Here is a 26,322-nt window from a genome sequence, read left to right as displayed (position 1 = left end):
TACACTGGAAACCACACATCCTGAGGCTGCATTTATTGTAGCTGGGGTTTTTAACTAAGCTAATCTGAGAACAAGGCTCCCTAAATTTTATCCGCTTATCGAATGCGCGACGCAGGCTGGCAGCATTCTGGATCATTGCTACTCTAACTTCTGCGACGCATACAAAGTCCTCCCTCGCCCTCCTTTCGGCAAATCTGACCACGGCTCCATTTTATTGCTCCCAGCCTATAGACAGAAACTAAAACAGGAAACGCCCGTGCTCAGGTCTGTTCAAAGCTGGTCTGACCAATCTGACCCCACGCTTCAAGATTTCTTCTATCACGTGGACTGGGATATGTTCCGGATAGCCTTAGACAACAACATTGATGTATATGCTGATTTTGTGAGCGAGTTTATTAGCAAGTGCATCGGTGTTGTTCCATCCGCAAGGCAATCAAACAAGCTAAGCGTCAGTATGGAGACAAAGTAAAGTCGCAATTCAATGGCTCAGACACGAGACGTATGTGGCAGGGTCTACAGTCAATCACGGATTCCAAATAGAAAACCCGCCCCGTCGCGGACATCGTCTTGCTCCCAGACAAACTAAACAATTTATTTTCTCACTTTGAGGACAATACAGTGCCACTGACACGGCCTGCTACCAAAACCTGCGGGCTCTCCTTCACCGCAGCCAACGTAAGTAAAACATTTAAATGTGTTAACCCTCGGAAGGCTGCCGGCTCAGACGGCACCCCTAGCCCTGTCCTCAGAGCATGCGCAGACCAGCTGGCTGGTGTGTTTACGGACATATTCAATCAATCCCTATCCCAGTCTGCTGTTCCCACATGCTTCAAGATGTCTACCATTGTTCCTGTACCCAAGAAAGCAAAGGTAACTGAGCTAAACGACTATCGTCCCGTAGCACTCACTTCCGTCATCACGAAGTGCTTTGAGAGACTAGTCAAGGATCACATCGCCGACACCCTAGACCCACTTCAATTTGCTTACCGCCCCAATAGGTCTGCAGACGACGCAACCACACTGCACACTGCCCTAACCCATCTGGACAAGAGGAATACCTATATAAGAATGCTGTTCATCGACTACATCTCAGCATTTAACACCATAGTACCCTCAACTCATCATTTAGCTCGAGACCCTGGGTCTCAACCCCGCTCTGTGCAACTGGGTCCTGGACTTCTTGACGGGCTGCCCCCAGGTGGTGAGGGTAGAAAACAACATCTCCATCCCGCTGCTCCTCAACACTGGGGCCACACAAGGGTGCGTTCTCAGCCCTCTACTGTACTCCCTGTTCACCCATGACTGCGTGGCAATGCACGCCTCCAACTCAATCATCAAGTTTGCAGACGACACAACAGTAGTGGGCATGATTACCAACAACGACGAGACTGCCTACAGGGAGGAGGTGAGGGCCCTTGGAGTCTGGGGTCAGGAAAATAACCTCACACTCAAAAAAACAAACAAAGGAGATGGTGTACTTCAGGAAACAGCAGAGGGAGCACCCCCCTATCCACATCAAGTCAGTAGTGAAGGTGGAAAGTTTTAAGTTCCTTGGCGTACACATCACGGACATACTGAAATGTTCGTCCCACACAGACCGTGTGGTGAAGAAGGTGCAACAGCGCCTCTTCCAGCTCAGGAGACTGAAGAAATTTGGCTTGTCACCAAAAACACTCACAAACCTTTACAGATGCACAATCGAGAGCATCCTGTTGGGCTGGCACGACAACTGCTCCGCCCGCAACCGTAAGGCTCTTCAGAGGGTAGTGAGGTCTGCACAACGCATCACCGGGGGCAAACTACCTGCCCTCCAGGACACCTACACCACCCGATGTCACAGGAAAGCCAAAAAGATCATCAAGGACAACAACCACCCGAGCCATGCCTGTTCACCCCGCTATCATCCAGAAGGCGAGGTCAGTACAGGTGCATCAAAGCTGGGACCCGAGAGATGATGTAAAATTGGATGTAATAAATGGATCACTAGTCACTTTAAGCAATGCCGCTTTATATAATGTTTACATACCCTACATTACTCATCTCATATGTATATACTGTACTCTGTACCATCTACTGCATCTTGCCTATGCCGCACGGCCATCGCTCATCAATGTATTTATATGTACATATTCTTTTTCATTCCTTTAGGTAGTTAGGTAGTTGTTGTTAAATTGTTAGCTTGCTTGTTAGCTATTACTGCACGGTCGGAACTAGAAGCACAAGCATTTCGCTACACTCGCATTAACATCTGCTAACCATGTGTATGTGACAAATAACATTTGATTCTCATAGCAAATGGTCTGAATACTTATGTAATTAAGGTATTTCTATTGTTTTTGGGTCCTATTTTCTATCTTCTGGATAGGACCCTTAATCTCAATTTCTGCCTAAAATGACATACCCAAATAACTACCTGTTACTCAGGACCTGAAGCAAGGATATGCATATTCTTGATACTATTTGAAAGGAAATACTTTGATGTTTGTGGAGATGTGAAATCAATGTAGGAGAATATAACACCACAGATCTGGTGAAATGAAAAATATATATGGATATGTTTTTTGATGTGTTGTCTTTGAAATGCAAAAGAAAGGCCATACATTGAGAGAGGAAGCTGGGGGTAATTTAGATGTTGTCCACAACAGGGCAACCGTGTGTGAGCTACATAATATTTAGTATGAAGTCTCCCAGGTGTCCCTCACGAGTTTGCACAAATGTGGCTGAATTGGTTAATTGATACATAACTATAGAGAGCATACAGAAATTCTATGGTAATTAAAAATGTAAGTTTACACACAAAGATGAAGGGGCTGTACTTTCCAGTCACATCCAGTTGAGATCCTGGCTGCCTTTTTAGGTTGAAATGTTGGTGGGAATGGCTCCACATCATCCTATAGCACAGTGTTCCAACGGTCCTCTCCCTCTGTTAGTTCCCGCTGGTGCATTGGCCCTCCTCCGCTTCTGGGCTGGCCTCTTCACACCTCTAGATGACCGGGCGGGGGTGGGTGTGGAGTCAGAGACAGCAGCAGGGGTAACCATTTCCTACATTTGTATGAGTGGGGGACTTGAATGTGGTATCTTTGGAGTTGGCTCCCAGAGGTCATCTCAACCACTATTGAGGATATTTTTTTTTTTTTGTACAGTTGGAACTCAGGCTTACATATGTTATTTAACCTTAATTTTAGCAGGGGGTGAACCCTGCATCAATACTTTTACAGATGAGCCCTTCATCAAATACACAACACATGTCTATAAACGTGTATAGAACACAATCGCTATAATTAAATAAACTCAGCAAAAAAAGAAACGTCTCTTTTTCAGGACCCTGTCTTTCAAAGATAATTCGTAAAAATCCAAATAACTTCACAGATCTTCATTGTAAAGGGTTTAAACACTGTTTCCCATGCTTGTTCAATGAACCATAAACAATTAATGAACACGCACCTGTGGAATGGTCGTTAAGACACTAACAGCGTACAGACGGTAGGCAATTAAGGTCACAGTTATGAAAACTTAGGACACTAAAGAGGCCTTTCTACTGACTCTGAAAAACACCAAAAGAAAGATGCCCAGGGTCCCTGCTCCTCTGCGTGAACGTGCATTAGGCATGCTGCAAGGAGGCATGAGGGTTGCAGATGTGGCGAGGGCAATACATTGCCATGTCCGTACTGTGAGAAGCCTGAGACAGCGCTACAGGGAGACAGGACGGACAGCTGATTGTCCTTGCAGTGGCAGACCACTGTCTTAGGCAATAAGACACTCAAACAACAGCAAATATTTGGTATGCGCAATATATCGGAATCGGCCGACATTAGCTAAAAATGCCAACATCGGTATGGATGTCTAGTTTAATGCCGATGTGCAAAACCGATTTCAAAGCTGATGGTGCATACCTATATAATGTAGGTACATGACATACATTTTGATCTAACACCGCTTTCCTAACCTAGCCCACAATGTCTGCTGTGTGGACCGAGCAGTCAACAAGTCTAGCAGTCATTTAAAAGAGTAAGAACTTCAGCGAGACAACTCAAAGGCTTAATCCATTAATGCCAAGATAATGTAATTCATTCCCCTTGACAATCAACCGTTCTCTGTTGTGGGTGATGTTGTCTTTTGCCGACTGGTCGAGCACCTGTACACATGTTGCCCTATCGGAGTTACAGTAATAGTGTCACTGCTATTAGCTTCACGACATATACTATGGAACACCGTTTGGGTCTTTGCGTGTCAAAAAAGACATGTCATAACACAGTTTTATTATAGAATGTTGTGGGTTCTAAATTTGCACGTGCAAGCCAAGCGCCACCACTACTATCAGTAGCACTGTCAAAGCTGTACAAAAAAGTCTGCAAACACCGGCCACGAATGATGTGTTTACTATACCGCGTTGGTAATAAAGCATTATTTGTTTGACCGCAACTTCTGGGGTAGCTAGCTAGCTTTAGCTTGGTACCTAGATGGCACCAATACAACCAGCCTGAAAACAATGACCAGTAGAAACTGCAGTCATTTTTACTATTCTTAGCAATGATTTAGGAATCCTTGTAAGTATTAGCTAGGTAGCCACTTGTTGTTTGCCTATTGAAATTGAACTTCAGTTCATGAAAAAAGCAGCAAACAAAGAAGAAAGGCTTTTGAAAAAGTAACAATTTTTTCATAAAATTATACCATTTTCTTAGCTAGCTAAGTTGGTTACCTGTTGCTAGGCAGTTGCTAGGGACATTCCTGGAAGAAGCTAGCTAGCTAACAAGGAGTGTCTAGTTGGCAGAAGAGAAGAAGGGACAAAGAAGGGACAAAGTGGGACAAAATAAGGACAGAAGAAAAGGGAAAGGGGGGAAAGGGGACATTAAGGTGAAGCAGTCCTCTAAAGACACAAAAGACAATAATACAAGAAACAACACTTCTATTGCCTCTCCCTCTACGATACGCACTTCCGGGTTGGAGTGAGTAGTTGCATTCCGCTTTGCTCCACAGGTAGTATTACATTTCATTTCATTACAGTACAACAGTTTGATTTGTTTGATCTTAGCTGGCTACATAGCCGTCTTTGTATCCAAGATAATTGTGTAGTCTAGAGTAATTGTCGAGGTTACCTAGCCAGTTAGAGGTTACCTAGCCAGCTACACTTTCAAACAAAGTCAACAACGCAGCCACTGCTAGCTAGCCTATTTCACCAGCCAGCAGTACTATATCATTTTAGTCAATAAGATTTTTTGCAACGTAAGCTTAACTTTCTGAACATTCGTGACGTGTAGTCCACTTGTCATTCCAATCTCCTTTGCATTAGCGTAGCCTCTTCTGTAGCCTGTCAACTATGTGTCTGTCTATCCCTGTTCTCTCCTCTCTGCACAGACCATACAAACGCTTCACACCGCGTGGCCGCTGCTACTCTAACCTGGTGGTCCCAGCGCGCACGACCCACGTGGAGTTCCAGGTCTCAGGCAGCCTCTGGAACTGCCGATCTGCGGCCAACAAGGCAGAGTTCATCTTAGCCTATGCTTCCCTCCAGTCCCTCGACTTCTTGGCACTGACGGAAACATGGATTACCACTGATAACACTGCTACTCCTACTGCTCTCTCCTCGTCTGCCCACGTGTTCTCGCACACCCCGAGAGCTTCTGGTCAGCGGGGTGGTGGCACTGGGATCCTCATCTCTCCCAAGTGGACATTCTCTCTTTCTCCCCTGACCCATCTGTCTATCGCCTCCTTTGAATTCCATGCTGTCACAGTTACCAGCCCTTTCAAGCTTAACATCCTTATCATTTATCGTCCTCCAGGTTCCCTTGGAGAGTTCATCAATGAGCTTGACGCCCTGATAAGTTCCTTTCCTGAGGATGGCTCACCTCTCACAGTTCTGGGTGACTTTAACCTCCCCACGTCTACCTTTGACTCATTCCTCTCTGCCTCCTTCTTTCCACTCCTCTCCTCTTTTGACCTCACCCTCTCACCTTCCCCCCCTACTCACAAGGCAGGCAATACGCTTGACCTCATCTTTACCAGATGCTGTTCTTCCACTAATCTCATTGCAACTCCCCTCCAAGTCTCCGACCACTACCTTGTATCCTTTTCCCTCTCGCTCTCATCCAACACTTCCCACACTGCCCCTACTCGGATGGTATCGCGCCGTCCCAACCTTCGCTCTCTCTCCCCCGCTACTCTCTCCTCTTCCATCCTATTATCTCTTCCCTCTGCTCAAACCTTCTCCAACCTATCTCCTGATTCTGCCTCCTCAACCCTCCTCTCCTCCCTTTCTGCATCCTTTGACTCTCTATGTCCCCTATCCTCCAGGCCGGCTCGGTCCTCCCCTCCTGCTCCGTGGCTCGACGACTCATTGCGAGCTCACAGAACAGGGCTCCGGGCAGCCGAGCGGAAATGGAGGAAAACTCGCCTCCCTGCGGACCTGGCATCCTTTCACTCCCTCCTCTCTACATTCTCCTCTTCTGTCTCTGCTGCTAAAGCCAATTTCTACCACTCTAAATTCCAAGCATCTGCCTCTAACCCTAGGAAGCTCTTTGCCACCTTCTCCTCCCTCCTGAATCCTCCTCCCCCCTCCTCCCTCTCTGCTGATGACTTCGTCAACCATTTTGAAAAGAAGGTCGACGACATCCGATCCTCGTTTGCTAAGTCAAACGACACCGCTGGTTCTGCTCACACTGCCCTACCCTGTGCTTTGACCTCTTTCTCCCCTCTCTCTCCAGATGAAATCTCGCGTCTTGTGACGGCCGGCCGCCCAACAACCTGCCCGCTTGACCCTATCCCCTCCTCTCTTCTCCAGACCATTTCCGGAGACCTTCTCCCTTACCTCACCTCGCTCATCAACTCATCCTTGACCGCTGGCTACGTCCCTTCCGTCTTCAAGAGAGCAAGAGTTGCACCCCTTCTGAAAAAACCTACACTCGATCCCTCCGATGTCAACAACTACAGACCAGTATCCCTTCTTTCTTTTCTCTCCAAAACTCTTGAACGTGCCGTCCTTGGCCAGCTCTCCTGCTATCTCTCTCAGAATAACCTTCTTGATCCAAATCAGTCAGGTTTCAAGACTAGTCATTCAACTGAGACTGCTCTTCTCTGTGTCACGGAGGCGCTCCGCACTGCTAAAGCTAACTCTCTCTCCTCTGCTCTCATCCTTCTAGACCTATCGGCTGCCTTTGATACTGTGAACCATCAGATCCTCCTCTCCACCCTCTCCGAGCTGGGCATCTCCGGCGCGGCCCACGCTTGGATTGCGTCCTACCTGACAGGTCGCTCCTACCAGGTGGCGTGGCGAGAATCTGTCTCCGCACCACGTGCTCTCACCACTGGTGTCCCCCAGGGCTCTGTTCTAGGCCCTCTCCTATTCTCGCTATACACCAAGTCACTTGGCTCTGTCATATCCTCACATGGTCTCTCCTATCATTGCTATGCAGACGACACACAATTAATCTTCTCCTTTCCCCCCTCTGATAACCAGGTGGTGAATCGCATCTCTGCATGTCTGGCAGACATATCAGTGTGGATGACGGATCACCACCTCAAGCTGAACCTCGGCAAGACGGAGCTGCTCTTCCTCCCGGGGAAGGACTGCCCGTTCCATGATCTCGCCATCACGGTTGACAACTCCATTGTGTCCTCCTCCCAGAGTGCTAAGAACCTTGGCGTGATCCTGGACAACACCCTGTCGTTCTCAACTAACATCAAGGCGGTGACCCGTTCCTGTAGGTTCATGCTCTACAACATTCGCAGAGTACGACCCTGCCTCACGCAGGAAGCGGCGCAGGTCCTAATCCAGGCACTTGTCATCTCCCGTCTGGATTACTGCAACTCGCTGTTGGCTGGGCTCCCTGCCTGTGCCATTAAACCCCTACAACTCATCCAGAACGCCGCAGCCCGTCTGGTGTTCAACTTTCCCAAGTTCTCTCACGTCACCCCGCTCCTCCGCTCTCTCCACTGGCTTCCAGTTGAAGCTCGCATCCGCTACAAGACCATGGTGCTTGCCTACGGAGCTGTGAGGGGAACGGCACCTCCGTACCTTCAGGCTCTGATCAGGCCCTACACCCAAACAAGGGCACTGCGTTCATCCACCTCTGGCCTGCTCGCCTCCCTACCTCTGAGGAAGTACAGTTCCCGCTCAGCCCAGTCAAAACTGTTCGCTGCTCTGGCACCCCAATGGTGGAACAAACTCCCTCACGACGCCAGGTCAGCGGAGTCAATCACCACCTTCCGGAGACACCTGAAACCCCACCTCTTTAAGGAATACCTAGGATAGGATAAAGTAATCCTTCTAACCCCCCCCCCCCCCCCCCCCCCTTAAAAGAGTTAGATGCACTATTGTAAAGTGGTTGTTCCACTGGATATCATAAGGTGAATGCACCAATTTGTAAGTCGCTCTGGATAAGAGCGTCTGCTAAATGACTTAAATGTAAATGTAATGAAAATAAATAGCTAGTCAGCTACTTATTAATACATGTGCAAATATATAAAAAAATATATGCATGCTTTCACTTTGTCATTATGGGGTGTTGTGTGTAGATTGATTGAGGAACATTTAATTCACAGAATGTGGAGATGGAGTCTGAATACTTTGACTGCATTGTAAGTGTTTTAATCAAATCCACTATATGCTGAACTTGTTTGATGCTTTAAATAAACAGTTTGAGGAAATAATTAAGACACACAAATGACTGGAGGGAGTCCGACTGCAATTGATTTGATTGTGCTGGGCCTGACTCATACATGCTGTGTTAAAAAAACAGCGAGTGACTTTGTGACTAGCACCCGTTGTCTCTTCTCCCAGCTGCAATGACCACCATAGAACATCAACAGTGTGTATTGCGCTGTCTGTGTTGCTGAAACTGCAACATAATGGCAGCCATTTCTGACTGAAATGTTATGTTACCGAAATCCCTCATTTGAATAACATTCCCTATTCCCTCAACCCTTGCTGTCTTTACGTGACACATGCATGAGACCAATAGGGGCTGCTCTATAGCATATCATAGTCACATCAATAAATTGGTTTTAACAGGCTCTAAACACCGTAAAATGGATGCAGAGGAAGTGACAAACTCGAAACATGGGAATGTTTACTTGTTGCTCAGGAGGTAAAGAAGTCACGTGTGGAATAAATTTGACTAGTTGTAGAAAATACTGGAGATCAAGAAAAATAATGATTGATTGATACAGTAGCCTAATATAAGTATTGAAATATAGGCCTAAGTTACGGTTTTAAGATTACACAGGATGCTCTCTTAAGCCTACGGCTCGATGGTGGCTTTACTAAGCCTGCTAATGATAATGACTTGTTATTATTATGATGGTCATCATAATAGTAATAATAACACTAAGGAGATTAATTCAAAGGAGGGTTGCTCTTATTATAAATAGAATATTTTGGACAATTTGTAAACGTGTTAATACACTGGTATTATTTCTGGGGGGGGGGGGGGGGGGGGGGCTGGTCTAACGAGAGAAAAAAGTGTAAAGCCTGTATTACAGCATAGCGAAGATTAAAAACAGACGAATTTGTGTAATTGTTTGTCCGACATGTTGTGGTTGCCTGAGGCTTGGTGCTCACTGAATCAGTAGGCTACTAAACAAACATTCAACAGAAGGAGGATCTGTCTTATTTCTGTAGATATCAAATTTTATTTGTCACATGCACCGAATACAACAGGTGTAGACCGTTCAATGAAATGCTTACTTGCAAGCCCTAACCAACAATGCAGTTTTTTTTTTTTATTATGTAAATACCTAAAAAAAAAAATATATATAACAAGAAAAAAAGAACACAGATAGATCTATCTATATGGATGACTTATATAGCCAGGCACATTTAACAGGCTATTGATTATAGACCTAATTAAGTTGGGTTTCTTCACTTTTCTTAGACAATTAAGGAAAGTGTTGTTTTCTCATCTCCTAATTCCGCCGCATTGTTCTCAACACCAATATACTGGTCAACGTTGCTATTATGCCCATAGCAACATGGTCTTGGGAAAGGTGCCCATTCAACAGCGCACTAATGAGTTTCAGAACCGTGGACAACGAGCACTATCTAATGTGGGAGAAAGCACATTTGTTATAAAATAATATTCTTTTTGTTCTGCACCATTGTTCTTACATAATATAACTATATACAATTTCTGTAGCAAATGTCTTAGACTGATGGACTGTGCCAGGCCCATGGCCTCAACAATGGATCATTCCACTCACAGGCACGAGTCAGACAGGTGTCTTGTACACCATGATTTTTTTATTTGCTACTGCTCAACTAAATCTCGATCGACCAAACAATCAACCAGTCGACTGAATGGCGTCAGCCCTAATTTGAAGCTGGTGGACCAAAACCACTGTTTGAAGTTTTGATCAGCTTCAAGAAGTTGTAAAAACAATATTTTTTTCTTATTGAAACTATATTTCACAGCGATTTAGATCGTACAATGATTGACTAAACTGCTTGTTTTCTCACAAACTGAAATTGAGCGAATAGTGTAGAATTTTTGCAACCAGGAAATTAGCCCTTTCCACTAGATATCACAGCCACAAAGTCAGAACAGCTTTCCCATTTTGACAACAGATGCCACTCCGGCAGGAGAAATCTCCGGCAGTGTGAAACACCATCATTCCACTATTAGTGGCAGATATATTATGGGTTTTGTTTGCAATTACAATGCAAAATTTCTACAACAAAAAAAATCCAATGTGTAGCACCTTCAATGTTCATCCTAAACCTGTAGGGTTTTTTGTACCCATGCCTTAGTCTTGCTTATTACCAACTGTGGGCACTTATCCTGTACCTCTTGTTTTGATTTCCTGTAACAGTGACCATGACGATGAGGTGGCCAGTCTAGAGTCGTCTTCAGGGAACTGTGGAGCCAGGTCGTCTCAAAGACTGCCAGTGAAGGAGTGGAAGAGTTCTCCCAGAGGCTCCCCTAAACTAAAGAGGAAGAGTAAAAAAGATGACGGGTGGGTGATAGCAGTCATGGTAAACTTTTTCTGTTATTTTACTTCAATGTCTAATGGCCCGTCTGCCTTCTCTCTTTTCAGGGATGCATCTCATGCCTCTCAGTCCAGGCAGCCTGAGCAGCATCATCAGGTAAGTGATCATAGTTGTTTGAGTTGTGATTATGACGCTGGCACCAGGATGTACACCCATTATGTGTATTTTCAGCAATACCATTTGTTTACATTTGTCATTTAGCAGACGCGCTTATCCAGAGCAACTTACAGTAGTGAGTGCATACATTTAAATTATTTTTTGCACTGTTTCCCCGTGGGAGTCGAACCCACAACTCTGGCATTGCAAGCGCTATGCTCTACCAACTGATCCACATGGGATAAGTAGATTATACAGTATACCTGGTTTGCTTAGACGTCATGGACTTTTGAAGTTCTCTGCTGCCAATGACTGGAACAAACTGCAAAAATCACTGAAGCTGGAGACTTATATTTCCCTCACAAACTTTAAGCATCAGCTGTCAGAGCAGCTTACCGATCATTGCACCTGTACATAGCCCATCTGTAAATAGCCCACCCAACTACCTCATCCCCATTATTATAATTGTTTTGCTCCTTTGCACCCCAGTATCTCTACTTGCACATTCATCTTCTACACATCTATCACTCCAGTGTTTAATTGCTAAATTGTAATTATTTCGCCTCTATGGCCTATTTATTGCCTTACCTCATTTGCACACACTGTATATAGATTTTTCTATTGTGTTATTGACTGTACGTTTGTTTATCCCATGTGTAACTCTGTGTTTGTGTCGCACTGTTTTGCTTTATCTTGGCCAGGTCTCAGTTGTAAATGAGAACTTGTTCTCAACTGGCCCACCTGGTTAAATAAAGGTGAAATAAATAAACTTTCCTCTCTTGTCATCTGATGTGACCTGTAGCAGATGAACCCAGAGGTGCTGGAAGAGCTTCTGATTTTGCTCCGTAACCAGCAGAGGGAGATAGCGGAGCTCCATCAGAGTCAGCTGGAGCTGCTTCAGAGAGTGACGGGCCACATGGATGCCGTGCAGAGCTCTGTCATAGCCCACGTAGAGCACGTCATGGTCAGCCAGCAGGAGCACGAACGTATCCTAACAACTGGGATGTTACAAATTACAATAACTCCTAGACCTCCCTTTTTTCTGCTAACATAGAAAATTGTATATGAGAAGCCGTTCCCCAATGCAGCTGCTTTGTTTACAAAGAGCACACGACAAGGAGCAAAAGGAAGCTTTCATGACAATTTAATGTTGTGTGCTCAAGAGGGGTGATCAAGTCACACTTGAAATTCATTACTGCCAGCTAAATATTTTATAACTATAAGTGTAACTATCTAATACATTCTTTCTAGCTCAAGGCTCCAGCTATGCATTTGGTTGGCTAACTTGCTAGCTTGTAAGATCAAGCTTTCTTGGTTACAGCAGAGACACTCAATCCCCTCCAGGATCAAGATCCTTGCTGTCTAATATTTGTTTTTTGCTTTGCAGCAAACCTTTTGAGATAGTTATGCGACTTTGAGCTGGAGGGTCTGTTCTTGTAATCTGTTTTTATTTTTGATCTCGCTTGTTAGCATTTATCTAGCGTCCACTATAGGAATTCGCACAGGAACGGTAGGAAGGTATTAAAATCGGGACACTGTCCAACCATGATCACTGCAATATATAGGGCAGTGTTATGAATGCAAATATTGTGGTTTAAATGGATTTAATTTCAAATGAACCAAGAACCTTTTGTCTTCTAAAAAGGTGCTTACCATTATTTTGTTGCATCAACCCACCACACAAGTTCCTCTGTGTCTGATCCTTGACCCGGCGTTGATTCTCAGAGAGGAGAATGGAGAGAATCTTAGCAGAGGGACACAGCCGTAACCAGCAGCTCCAGGAGCATCTCTCGCAGCAGCTGGGTCAAACTCTCAGTAACACCCTTTGTAATCGTCTGGACAAGACTCTCCGAGAGGAGATGAAGAAGACTGTTCCTCCCAGTTAGTACACTTCCTTCATTTTTCCTATAAAATATTCTGTTTTTTTATCAAATATGTGTTTCACTGTGTAAAATCACTGAGAGGTAACTGTTTGGACTTACTTCACAGCTATCACCAAGAGCCTGGAGCCTGTCACTGCCCAGATGAGTAACACCATTGCTGCTAAGCTGACTGCTGTGGAGGCAGCACTGAAGGAGAACATTAGCAAAGTTGTGAAGTCAAAGGTTAGTGGCAACTTTCAGATCATCACGGTCTCTAGAGCAGCATTTCCAAAGCTTGGGATTGAAAATAAATTATAATATGCCGCTTAGTTCATAGAACAGCAGTCACGTGAGTAACCTTGGATATCTGCTATTAGGGGTTCTGTTTTTTCCATATAAATTTGGTTAACTTTTGAACGGTTGATGCTATAAGCTGTAATGACCCAATTTTCTGAAAGCTAAGACTCTCAGGAACACATGTCTTTCCTTCCACGGCTCTCGCATATTAAAATGGGGTCGTGGGACAAAGTTTGGTAACCTCTGCTCTAGAGCCTAGGTTGGTCATTGGATCTGGGAATGTAAAGTTGTTATAGCTCACTTATTCAGTACTCTCTTATTCAGTCTTCAGTCAAAATGCACACATAAAAATGACCTGAAGCATTCATCTTTATCCCTCTATCCCTTCCTGTGCAGAACACCACAGATGCTATTGGCCGTGCAGCTGCCGAGGCAATGCAGGGGCCTATCCAGGCTGCCTACAAGGATGCTTTCCAGGGCATTGTGCTGCCTGTGTTTGAGAGGGGCTGCCAGTCTATGTTCCAGCAGATCAATGAGAGCTTTAAGCAGGGCACCCATGAGTGTAAGACAATCCTATTACCAACTGTTAACCCTCAGCATTTCTACTCCAGGCCGTTTCTTAGCTTTATGCAGTACCACGAGAGCAAGGTCAAGAACTTAGCCTCATTTTTAGCTTTTTGCATTTATCATATGTTTATTTCAAGAAGAGCAGTGGGCTTTGTATGCGTTGTAAATATTTGTTTATTCAGCTGATTTTATATTATGCTAACAGCACATCTGAATATGCCTGACAGATCTTTGTGTTGTACTGAGTATGTTTGTTTTCCTCTGTAGATATCCAGCAACTGGAGACCCATGTGAAGAACAAGAAGCAGCATGAGCAGGAAGCACGGGATCCTATGATTGGCCAGCTGCAACAGATGATTGACACTTTCCAGAACTCAACGGATCAGCTGGCCACCACCATCACAGCAAGTGTCCGCTCTGAGGTCCAGCATCAGCTCCACATGACGGTGGGAAAGTAAGTCCAACCAACGCCCAACAGAAAGCTCAATTTCTTTTCTTTTTGTATTAGTGATTGGTAAAGCAACTAGAGATTGATCAGACATCACAAACAGATGCCTTAGCAAGCAGTTTGGGTTGCCATATTGAGTGGCTGTGTAATGGATTGGTTGAGCAGGAACAAACACCTTAATCCTTGCTTAATTTCAGTACATAAATTAGATTGAACCACAGTTTGCGATGCAATTAATTTCATGGCACTTGAGTTTATAGATTTTTAGGTTGGACTGAATAACTTTTTAAAAGTGTTTAAAAAATGTATGTTTAGGAATTTACACATTTTCGACCATTTCAATGTTTTGATAATGTACCTTGGGTATATAACGGTGCCGGTTCGGTCCTGTGTCCAGCTTGCAGGACTCGATCCTGACCCAGGTGCAGCGCATTGTGAAGGGTGAGGTGAGTATGGCCATGAAGGAGCAGCAGGCAGCTGTGAACTCCAGCATCATGCAGGCCATGCGCTCTGCTGCAGGCACGCCTGTCCCCACCGCACACCTGGACTACCAGGCCCAGCAAGCCAGCATCCTGCAGCTGCTGCAGCAGGGACAGCTCAACCAGGCCTTCCAACAGGTGAGAGTCCTGCTCCCTTCTGCCTCCCTGATACACCTCCACCCATCCCAGGCTCACAGCCTGTCCTGTCCAATGCGTGGTGGATGTCAGAGGGCATCATTTAAAGATACATGTGGCGTCTGATCTCTCTTCTCCTCCAACCCCCTTCCTCTATAGGCCCTGTCTGCCTCTGACCTGAACCTGGTTCTGTATGTGTGCGAGACCATCGACTCCCAGCAGGTGTTTGGCCAGCATCCCTGCCCCCTCATCCAGCCAGTGCTGCTGTCCCTCATACAGCAGCTGTCCACTAACCTGGCCACACGCTCTGAGCTCAAGATCAGGTACGCATGCGCACCCACAGGAGCATGTCATAAGTAGGCTGGAAACATAGGAAACTGTTGATCGTGAAAAACCCAGCAGCGTTCTAGACGCAAACTGGTGCACCTGGCACCTACTACCATACCCTGTTCAAAGGCATTTACATTTTTTGTCTTGCCCATTTACCCTCTGAATGGCACACATACACAATCCATGTCTCAATTGTCTCAAGCCTTAAATATCCTTTAACCTGTCTCCCCTTCATCTACACTGATTGAAGTGGATTTAACAGATTACATCAATACGGGATCATAGCTTTCACCTGGTCAGTCTGTCATGGAAAGAGCAGGTGTTCTTAATATCAAAACACATCCATTTTAATTCTTAAACACACCGTGGATGTGTTTAAGAACGCGTTTGCTCTTAATCAGGTTTGTGCTCTCTTTTACAAGCCTCCCTCAAGGAATATACTGATTGACCAACCTTAGTCACATTTCCTCCATGTTGAGCTGTATCAAACTGTAGCTCTACTGCTTTTTACGAATTTAGACCACGTAAAAAATGTGTGTAATAGGAACATGACAGGCCTATGAATATGAAAACATGTCCAGACAATGCACTGCCAAGTCCCTTTACTGCTCTTTAAGAGCTCAAATGATCAGTCTTAATCCAGTTTGAATGGCACCCTAAACTATCAGCCTGATACTGGCCAGCTGTTGAGAGTTCTACACCATCTGCGGGACTGAATCTGTAGCTGAGGCTGTACATATGAAGGGCCTTTTTCAAACATTCCATGCCTTTTTTAATGCATGGTACGAAATATCTGTTGTATAAACTTATTTTGACCTCAAAATTTAAGGACTGTCAGTTTAACTTTGCAAGGGCTTTTAAGGGCATATCAGTCTCAGTAGAGAAGAGACCTGATTGGGCTGTTGTCCAAGGTATGTGATATATATAAATGTAGGGCTTTGCTGAAATTAGAGGGAAATTGGTCCCTTTGAGCGTTGGGAGGGTTAATGGCTCTTAAGCCCCAAGATTACCATTGAGAGAAGTGTGCTTAGAGGTTTTAAATGCTTTGGATTAGGTCTGCAGATGTAAAATTGGAACAATCTGATGCGATGCATTTGGGTTGAGCCACTGGACTGGGTAACAGGACAGTGCTGCTGGGCGATCAGAGTCACTCTACTGCGTTTACTGTTTTAATCAAGCCATTCAAATCTTTGCCATCGGATGCAAGGTAATTAGGGCAACTTTGTCGGGACATGCAAGCCAATAACACTATTGGCTAAAATGGTACAATTCGAGTCTTCTAAAAGCCCACGGTGTGTGTGTATGTATGTGTATATATATATATATATATATATATATATATAATATCTAATTTATGTTTGCTAACCTTCTCTCTGTCTGTATCAGTTACTTGGAGGATGCTGTGATGAACCTGGACCATGGTGATCCGGTGACGAGGGACCACATGAGTGCGGTGCTGTCCCAGGTCCGACAGAAGCTGTTCCAGTTCCTGCAGTCAGACCCACACAGTCCTCTCAGCAAGAGAGCCCGGCGCCTGGTGATGATGCTTCAGGGCCTGGTCAATCACTAGTTCTGTGCTTGGCGCCCAATGATGGAGCCCCTTCACTTCCCGGTTCTGCTCCCACAGAGTTAGAACAATGTGCAGTGAGTTTCGTTGATGTGCTGAGGGGAGCAGAGCTGTTGTTCAATAGATGTGAGCATGATGTACAGAGCCATCGGAAAGTATTCAGGCCCCTTGACCTTTTCCACATTTTGTTAGGTTACAGCCTTATTCTAAAATTGATTACATCGTTTTTTCCCCTCAATCTACACAGATTACCCCATAATGACAAAGCAAAAATGTTTGCTAATTTATAAAAAATGAAAAATTTTAATATTACATTTACAAAGTATTCAGACCCTCTTCTTGGGTATGATGCTACAAGCTTGGCACACTTATATTTAGGGAGTTTCTCCCATTCTTCTCTGCAGATCCTCTCAAGTTCTGTCAGGTTGGATGGGGAGCGTCGCTGCACAGCTATTTTCAGGTCTCTCCAGAGATGTTTGATCAGGTTCAAGTCCGGGCTCTGGCTGGGCCACTCAAGGACATTCAGAGACTTTTCCCGAAGCCACTCCTGCGTTGTCTTGGCTGTGTGCTTAGGGTCGTTGTTCTGTTGGAAGGGGAACCTTCGTCTCAGTCTTAGGTCCTGATCGCTCTGGAGCAGGTTTTCATCAAGGATCTCTGTACTTTGCTCTATTTCATCTTTGCCTCGATCCTGACTAGTATACTAGTTACTGCCGCTGAAAAACATCCCACAGGCCTCCCGGGTGGCGCAGTGGTCTAGGGCACTGCATCGCAGTGCTAACTGCGCCACCAGAGTCTCTGGGTTCGCGCCCAGGCTCTGTCGCAGCCGGCCGCGACCGGGAGGTCCGTGGGGCGACGCACAATTGGCATAGCGTCGTCCGGGGTAGGGAGGGTTTGGCCGGTAGGGATATCCTTGTCTCATCGCGCTCCAGCGACTCCTGTGGCGGGCCGGGCGCAGTGCGCGCCAACCAAGGGGGCCAGGTACACGGTGTTTCCTCCGACACATTGGTGCGGCTGGCTTCCGGGTTGGAGGCGCGCTGTGTTAAGAAGCAGTACGGCTGGTTGGGTTGTGCTTCGGAGGACGCATGGCTTTCGACCTTCGTCTCTCCCGAGCCCGTACGGGAGTTGTAGCGATGAGACAAGGTAGTAATTACTAGCGATTGGATACCACGAAAATTGGGGAGAAAATGGGATTTAAAAAAAATAAAAATAAACATCCCACAGCACCATGCCTCGCCGTAGGGATGGAGCCAAGTTTCCTCCAGACGTGATGCTTGGCATTCAGGACAAAGAGTTCAATCTTGGTTTCATCAGACCAGAGAATCTTGTTCCTCATGGTCTGAGAGTCCTTAAGGTGCCTTTTGGCAAACTCCAAGCAGGCTATCGTGTGCCTTTTACTGAGGAGTGGCTTCCGTCTGGCCAGTCTACCATAAAGGCCTGATTGGTGGAGTGCTGCAGAGTTGGTTGTCCATCTGGACGGTTGTCCATCTGGAAGGTTCTCCCATCTCCACAGAGGAACTCTAGGGCTCTGTCAGTGGCCATCGGGTTCTTGGTCACCTCCCTGACGAAGGCCCTTCTCCCCTGATTGCTCAGTTTGGTTGGGTAGCCAGCTCTAGGAAGAGTATTGGGGTACCAAATTTATTCCATTTAAGGTGTTCTTGGGACCCTTCAATGCTGCAGACATTTTTTTGGTACCCTTCCCCAGATCTTTGTCTCGATACAATCCTGTCTCTGAGCTCTATGGACAATTACTTCAAACTTATGGCTTGGTTTTTGCTCTGACATGCACTGTCAACTGTGGGACCTTATATAGACAGGTGTGCCCCTTTCCAAATCATGTCCAATAAATTGAATTTACCACAGGTGGACTCCAAGTTGTAGAAACATCTCAAGGATGATAAATGGAAACAGGATTCACCTGAGCTCAATTTTGAGTCTCATAGCAAAGGGTCTGAATACCTATGTAAATAAGGTATTTCTGTTTTTTATTTTTAATACATTTGAAAAATGTCTAAAAAACCTGTTTTTGCCTTGTCATTATTGGTTATTGTGTGTAGATTGCTGAGGACTTTTATTAAATCCATGTTAGAATCAAACTGTAATGTAATAAAATGTGGGAAAAGGCAAGGGGTCTGAATACTTTCCAATGGCTCTGCACTCTCTGTACCCTCAACACATTTTGATGCATTGTTCATCGAAATGGAACATTTTGTTTTATCTTTAATTTTTACGTGTAGAAATGGCAAGAACAGACTGGGTTTGCCCTTTTTGGACTTGTGTAGATTGAAGGATTTTTTTCAGTGTGAAACCCGCTGTTCATGAGTACTACGAACCTTGCCATTACCATCTATTTGTCTTTTCCTTGTCATATCCACGAGGCTGTTTGAGAAATACCTATCCTAAATGTAGACAGTCGTTACAGATGGATGAGCCTTTTATGTTGTATTATGTTTTCTGTATATTCAACCATTCTGTTAAATCCAGTGTATTTCGCTTTGAGGGACTTCTACAGTAGGCTTTCAATCTACACTGTTAGTATTTCCTTTCTCTGATATTTCCGTGTTACTATGTACATAGGACAGGAGTATGCTTGTGGAGTCTTAGAAACTAAAAGGGCCGTCCACATGTATAGCTTAATAAGGTCAACTCTTTTGATGGCACATCGACAAAATTCACTCAAGACTCAGATTTTTTTTTTTTTTTTTTGCCTTCGTTTTTTTTTATACCAACAATCCTTAACATTTGTAAGACTTGTATGATTTTATGAACTTGCTTCACGACTTATTGAAGTATTTATAATCCATAGAAAATGCTTCTAACAAATTGTTACTTATACTGGCCTCGTTTTTGCATCAGGATATCCAAGTTATGTTCGTAAACCTGATGTACTTCTCCTGTTCTTTAGAGGGCAGCCCTTTGTTTGAATGCAATCACATTAATATTTTTTAGCATGGTTTCTTTTAGGCAACTTGCAAAGTCTAGTTGGAAAGTTCAACTAACTGGGAGCATGGCTTAATGTATTAAAAAGTATTTGTCTTCTAAACAAGTTAAAATTGTCTAATTATCTTGGTACAGACCCGTGAAACTCCACAATGTTGGTTTGCATTATGAATGTCAACAGCACAATGCCTACTATGCCACTGGTCAGTTGATTGTCATGCAAATAAGATGTTGGTTTTCCCTCTCAAACCTTACATGTGCAGGAACAAAACATTTATAGTAAGTGCCTTATTGTACTTCACTGATGGGGATTTGTTCTCCACTACCTTTAGATGTTGTTATGCCATTTGAAACAATTGTGTAAATGAACCGTATTTGCCTGACTGTAAAAGAGTGCGTTACTGGATTTTTACACACACTTATCAATGACTTATTTTGCAAACAAGGGTTCAAATGGCACAGGAAGAGCATCTTTGCATTAGGAATACAAACATGATTTGACAATAGACAGGCTGGCTGGAATAGGTCTTATCAATTATTGGTTATGTAATTACACTTTACTGTAAGAGTGATGGGAAAAGTTTAAACCTATGCTCATCTTGTCTTACAAATTCCAAAATGTCAATCTCTGCTATTGATGTCTTGTCATCTAATTTCAAGGACAGTTATTTGTTATGAACGTTCTGGTTCCTTTCTTAGACCTAAAGCAGAATGAAGGGGACATAGGGCAGTGTGAGCTAAGCTTGGAGGTGTTTCTTGCCAGTCCTGCACACTAGTCCTGAGACATGCTTAGTTTACCAGGTCAGAATTATGTTTGACCATAGTAGTGGTTTGTTTGATAAGCTCCAATTTATTTAACATGACTTGTTGAAAGTTGATTCTCAACTCCCAGTTTTTCTTTGCTTCAATTATTTGAGTTTCATCAGTGAACACTATATAGTTGCTAGGTCATCTTCAGCTGCTGATTGATTGACAATAAGCTAGGTATGCCTGTATGTTCAGGAGAACCATGCATAAAAAGGCAAACTACTACATTCAAGGTTATAAGCCATCTGTATTACCAAGCCACAAAGCTGTGTAAAGCAGGCAGTAATGTATTTTTCTCGAAGGTTGAGAGTGAGGACGAATCTGTCCGTGATGGAGGACATTGATGATCCATCTTTTATTGTATTAAGTTACATGTCTGGTAACTGGAATAGCAGTTGTTTGACCTGAAGTGTAAAAGCAGGATGGTTTCGAAGCTCTTAGTTTTACTTATGTTTCATATTGATCAAGGTTAAGCAACAAGAATCAGACACGAATGTTGATAATAGTACGCTTGTACATAAACGCTATACAATCTAAATATTTTTTTCTAATTTTCAAAAACAGTGAAATCATGTTTTGTGTATTACTCATTTTGATCGTTTGTAATTTCCATCGTGCTTTGTTCCCTGTGCTTGGATTGTTGTATATTTTACTTGTTTCTTTTACCCTAAACGTTTTGGAATAAAACAAATAAAAAAAATGGTTAATGCATTGCATAGGGCCCTTTATTTCACATGTAGCCTATTCGACACCACATTTACGTTTTTACATTTTGTGGTAAAGATAATAGCCGAATCCCCCTTCCACATAGGAGTTGTTTGAAGCGGGTGCATAAACGCGCGCGTAAAACTAAAGATGGTAACTTTTTGACATAAGCATGTTTTTTCCCATGAGGATGAACATGGGTTAATTGCCACATTGAGGTTAACATAGCACTTTTCTCCCCTACATATCGGTATCCATCTAATGGGTCATGATAGGTGGAGACGAGATTTTGAGTCTGCCCTACTCCGCGTAAATGCGCCCTCCCTCACGCACACTAGATACACCATAGAGATGCATACATAAGAGTAGGCGCTCTTCTCATGAACATGATACTGAGCAACGCTCTCACCTATGTAGCAAAGTAGCTGTGCTCAGCAAACGGATTGTAACACTTTGACGCGGATTTTTACTTGTTTCAGACGCGTCTTTTTTCTGAATTGAGTGGCCTGAGCAGAATGGTATCCCTCGTGAATTACGCGTGTATTTTCTTGCCTCTTGCTCTCCATCTGAGTAAGTGTTTACTTAGAAATATATTTTTTATATAGAAATAACAGTAAAGTTTAATTTGTTCGTACTATGTGGGGGTTCTTGGGTGGGATTTATTAAATACACCTCTAAATTATAGGGGAACGAGTCGCGCTAAAGTGGAAACCAGAAAATATTTCACATTTTATCGGTGCCTAGGTACAAAATTCGTGAGTTCAAAATGTTTTTTTATATAAATGTTTGAATGGATAATTAACAGATTTGCAGACGTAAAGCTAGGTTACAGATTAAAATGAGTTAAATGATTGCAAAGAGATGAGGCAAGTAAACAATTTACTATCTTTTTTTAGTCGTTTTACCATATTTGGTCGTATTGTATAGTAGGTCCTATTATATTAGTCGTCTACCATTGTAATAGATTTGAATTCACATGCGCTTTGTTCTTGGGTAGCCTATTACACTACATTCCCAAGCGCAGTCGAAGCGTCAGCGTGTGTGGCGTCAGTGAATACAACATCTAGAAGAACAAATTTGCACTGTCTCGTTATTATAATAGCCTACGCATTATATTGTCTGCATTCTGAAATAGTTGTATGCTCTGTCGGGACACCTGAACCCGTCACCTCGATTCCCTCAGCTTATTCCTCTTCCCAAGGAGGGGCTGATGTAATAGCCTACTATCCATTGGGGAATTGAATGCGAAAAGATGCCAATGGAAATGAATAATGAATGAATCGCATTTGCCTTCCCCTGATAGACTCCATAAAGTAGCACAGGTATCTCATCTGAACCTGTGTGGCTCACAAGCAGAATAGTCCTCCTTTCGGCCAGTGCGGATCATAGCCATCCCTCAATCTTAACTTATTTTCGTGTGAAACATATTGGTAAAAAAACAAAGCACACACACCACACAACCTTTGGAAGGATTATCCCAAGAGGTTATCATGTTATGTTACTTTTCCCTGGCGCTCATTATTGGCAGCCTTCATTCTGCATAATATTAGAGGGAAAGTATTATCTGTCCCGTGAGTGGTTGACTTTTATAGTCATACAGCGTCGAATGTGCATCGCCCATACATACTATAGACCAGGGATCGACTAGATTCAGGCGCAGGACACATTTTAGTTGAGTGGATGGTCAGGGGTCCAGAACACAAGAAGCCTAAACAGATGTGATCATATACAAACGTAAGCAAGGTTTGAAATCATTTTTTTGTCAAATAATATATCTGTTGGGGCTTTTAATGGTCACGTTTCCAGTCTACAAATGATTTGTAATGATGTCTCTCTATTATGCATGGGAATACTTTCTAACAGATTTGGGGAACCCTGCTATAGGCTATGTTAGACCAGCCATTGAGAGAAAAATGTATGATATAACAGGATTCTCTCAATTTATGCCTCTGTGGTTTGAGAGTGTTCTAAAGGAATTTTACTGCAGTACACAAGCATATGAAGCAGACATTACTTCCTCATTAAATCAGGTTCATGCTCTCTAGTAGAATTGCATTCACTTTCCTCTCTCTTCGTGACTTCATTACTGATCTTCATTTCCCCATGATAATTCATGGTTCACACCCATATCACACATTCTCACACCAACCATGTCCTCCTCATTTTTATTCAGCCTTTGCATGTAATATCTATCAGATCACCAGTCTGGTACATCTACCATCCCCCGTCCTCGCTGTACTTCAATGGATAATCTGCAACTTTGTAGTCATCTCATCAACATAGCTCCAACACCTCACAATTAAGGCAATATAAAGTGCCTCTCTTGAATCCTTTGTTTGTAAATTAAGCTTCTGATTCGGTTGCTGAAGAGTTTAGTAATTAAGGAGCATACGGGGAGGCATGGAGAGGAATTTAATTTCTCCACCTGAATTGTGCATATGATTAATCAGACACAGCCCCTCTAAGCTTTCCACAACTTCACATCAGCCCTGTCCCAATAATTACCTCCTCCCCTCACCCTCTCTCTGTCTCCTCTCTCCAGCACAGACTTAAGAGTGGCGTGGAGTCCCTAAACAAACGCTGTGAAATGAAACAGCAGCCGTGCATGACACCCCGTGACACTCCACCTTCAGCCAAGGCTGAGAATTAATATTCATAGGTAGACTGACTTTTATACTTCTGTTTTGAGGAGTTACAGGAACTTGTTTCCTCTAGCACTAATGAGTCGTGTGTGATTCAGCTGTGATTTTGTGTCAGTGACTTGATGTGTTGTGTGCTTGGAGAGATATTGAGGAAGAAGAGAACTCACTTGGCTCCCAATATGCCCAAGGTTGCTGCAACTTATGTCCCTGGTGCTTTGTTCTGTGTAGGCAGCAGATGCTCTCATGGGCGGGGGGGGGTTGCGTACCGTAACTCTGAGGTATGGGCATAGATAGTCAGGTATCTCTTCCCATCTGTTTTCATAACAATGCTATACGTTTGGCTAAGATGAACAGTTATAGGGTAGCTTCAGAGGTCATGTCATAGAGAAGAGAACAAGGAGTAAAGGCCGAGCAAAGGTGTTAGGTGAAAATGATCTGTGAATTGAATGATTAGAATATTCCTCCCTGAAACATATAATTGTATGGAATTGATTAGAATGTATAAAATCATAATCAATAAATGTGTAGTCTAGTCAGAATTAGGGTAAAGACAATATGTCTTTATGGTATTATAAACACAGATTGTCTGAGCTTGGTGCCGACCTGACTAGAGATTGGGAGAGAACAGGGAGTACGTGTCAAGGACAAGGTCACTAATCTCTGTTGGCTGGGTAGTAAGACAGTGTGTGCGTAGCAGGATATGTGTGTGTGTCTGTTTGTGTGTATGTGTGTGCGTATGGTTGTGTGAATGTGTGGGCGTGAGAAGTCAGTATAAAATGTATTGTTTTGTATTCTTGACTTTAGAACGTTCCCGTGAATAAACATTTTTAACTATTTTAGCTGGGCCTCCGTCTGTTTCATTCGACCAGGATCTTACAAATTCTGGTTTGCAGACTGAGTAATATAATTAAATTGGGTTATGTACCTGGAGAACACAACCCTCCTATCAAAAGGTCAGATAGAGTGTGTGCAATGGACACTAGGGCTAGACAGTGATGTAATCGTCCCCCTATTCCCATCTGTTGTTGAGTGGAGTGAGCATGGAGCTTCAGCTCTGTAGAAGCCTATGCTAACCCTGACAAGTTACAACTGGAAACTCCGGTGTTCTAGTCAATAGAAACAAATTAACTCCCAGAGTGGGTCAGTGCGCTTGTGTCCATTACAATGAGCCTCTCACTTACTCTCCATATGAGGGGGAGAGGGATCAATGTGCACAGGAAGCTCATTTATTAGTCAGATGGAGAATGGCCTACCATGGTCCTGGACCAGTACTAAGAACACAGAAACACAGAGAGGGAGAGAGGGATGCTGATGCTCAGTAGTCATAGAATGAACCGCATGGGGAAAGGCTCTTATCGTAGTGTCAGAGTGTTCTGTCACTGTCTCACTGAGTGCTTTGCTTTGTGTCAAAACTTCCATTCTGTCAACATGTGCTTAACAACTTGCAGGAAGTCAGTTAATTTTTACTCTAAATATCTGCATGAAAACTCCATCTGCAAATCGCATTTTTATTGAAATGTATTAGATTTCCCCATACAATCTTCTGCAGTTCAAGACTACTCTAAACAGTGCTTCATGAACACAGCACAGGGAGAAAGGAGATGAAAACTGTTGAAGGGATTCCCTGCCCCATAAAACTGGGCTGGCATAATCAGCCAGGTTGTTGGCATTACCTCTGTGTGCTTTGGAGCCTCCACTTGTCACAGTGCCTCTGAGCTGGGCTGGCTAGCCTGGTACACGGTGGTCGGGAGGCCTTGGCAAACGCAGCCAGAACTTTCAGTCTTAGGGGCACTAGACATGTTAGCTGCTCAGGTGAAGTTCATTAAAGGCATAGATCTGAGTGTTCTCACTCACTTTTTTATCACTTTACATAACAGTCGCTAAGTAAACAGTTTTTCGATATTCATCTTTAATTCAAGCTCCGTTGTGAATTCTCTTAACAAGCTTTTAAGTGAAATAATGTAAAGATGAGGGGCGGCTGGCTAACTCCATGTAGAATCAACTCATCACTCTTGTTCAGAGATAATCTCTCTGGCCTCTTCGTTTGTCTCAGTTGTCTCAGTTTCAACAGTATGGGATACAGGAAACAAGGAATGCTGGCAGTGTACTCACAGAGGATATGTAACTGTTTGTAACCATCTCTTTAGCCATGTGGATCAAAGCAATGTGCCTGCAGCCTTTGATTCCAGCCAGGTCAGCCTTTGATTCCAGCCAGGTCACCCGTGATACAAGTCTTTAATCGACATCCACCCATGTCTGAGGATGTCGGAAGACGATGTGGTAACCGTCCACTAGGGGCAACAGTGAGCGCTGTTACCTTCGAGGAGGAATTTGCCTCTGATTGGTTGCAAGTTTGAATCCAGCAATATTATTTTTTAGATTTTTGTTTTAAGCCTATCCCAAACCTTAACCCTCAATGCCTAACCTCAAAGTTTCTGAGTTAATGCCTAAACTTAACCTTAAACACTT

General features: G+C 43.8%; 2 protein-coding genes across 4 annotated transcripts in view; both read left to right on the top strand.

The window, feature by feature from the left end:
• Positions 1–21,213, top strand: part of LOC129862500 (enhancer of mRNA-decapping protein 4-like) — a 56,123-nt gene extending 34,910 nt beyond the window's left edge. For all 3 annotated transcript variants that reach the window (XM_055934236.1, XM_055934237.1, XM_055934235.1), the window contains exons 20-29: positions 10,804–10,947; positions 11,029–11,077; positions 11,880–12,063; positions 12,803–12,958; positions 13,067–13,182; positions 13,633–13,798; positions 14,071–14,257; positions 14,649–14,868; positions 15,025–15,188; positions 16,582–21,213. In XM_055934236.1, coding sequence (XP_055790211.1) covers positions 10,804–10,947; positions 11,029–11,077; positions 11,880–12,063; positions 12,803–12,958; positions 13,067–13,182; positions 13,633–13,798; positions 14,071–14,257; positions 14,649–14,868; positions 15,025–15,188; positions 16,582–16,765 — 1,570 coding nt within the window. In that variant the 3' untranslated portion in view covers positions 16,766–21,213. The remainder of the gene's footprint in view (positions 1–10,803; positions 10,948–11,028; positions 11,078–11,879; positions 12,064–12,802; positions 12,959–13,066; positions 13,183–13,632; positions 13,799–14,070; positions 14,258–14,648; positions 14,869–15,024; positions 15,189–16,581) is intronic.
• A 322-nt stretch (positions 21,214–21,535) lies between these two features.
• The window catches only part of LOC129862499 (neuritin-like), a 28,149-nt gene continuing 23,362 nt past the window's right edge, over positions 21,536–26,322 (top strand). The window contains exon 1 of the mRNA XM_055934234.1: positions 21,536–21,781. Within this exon, the coding sequence (XP_055790209.1) occupies positions 21,727–21,781 (55 nt within the window). The 5' untranslated portion in view covers positions 21,536–21,726. The remainder of the gene's footprint in view (positions 21,782–26,322) is intronic.

The sequence above is a fragment of the Salvelinus fontinalis genome, chromosome 9 (genome assembly GCF_029448725.1).
Source record: "Salvelinus fontinalis isolate EN_2023a chromosome 9, ASM2944872v1, whole genome shotgun sequence".
Classification (NCBI taxonomy): Eukaryota; Metazoa; Chordata; class Actinopteri; order Salmoniformes; family Salmonidae; genus Salvelinus; species Salvelinus fontinalis.
Note: the sequence above shows the minus strand (reverse complement) of the source record. Positions and strands in the feature narration are given on the sequence as shown.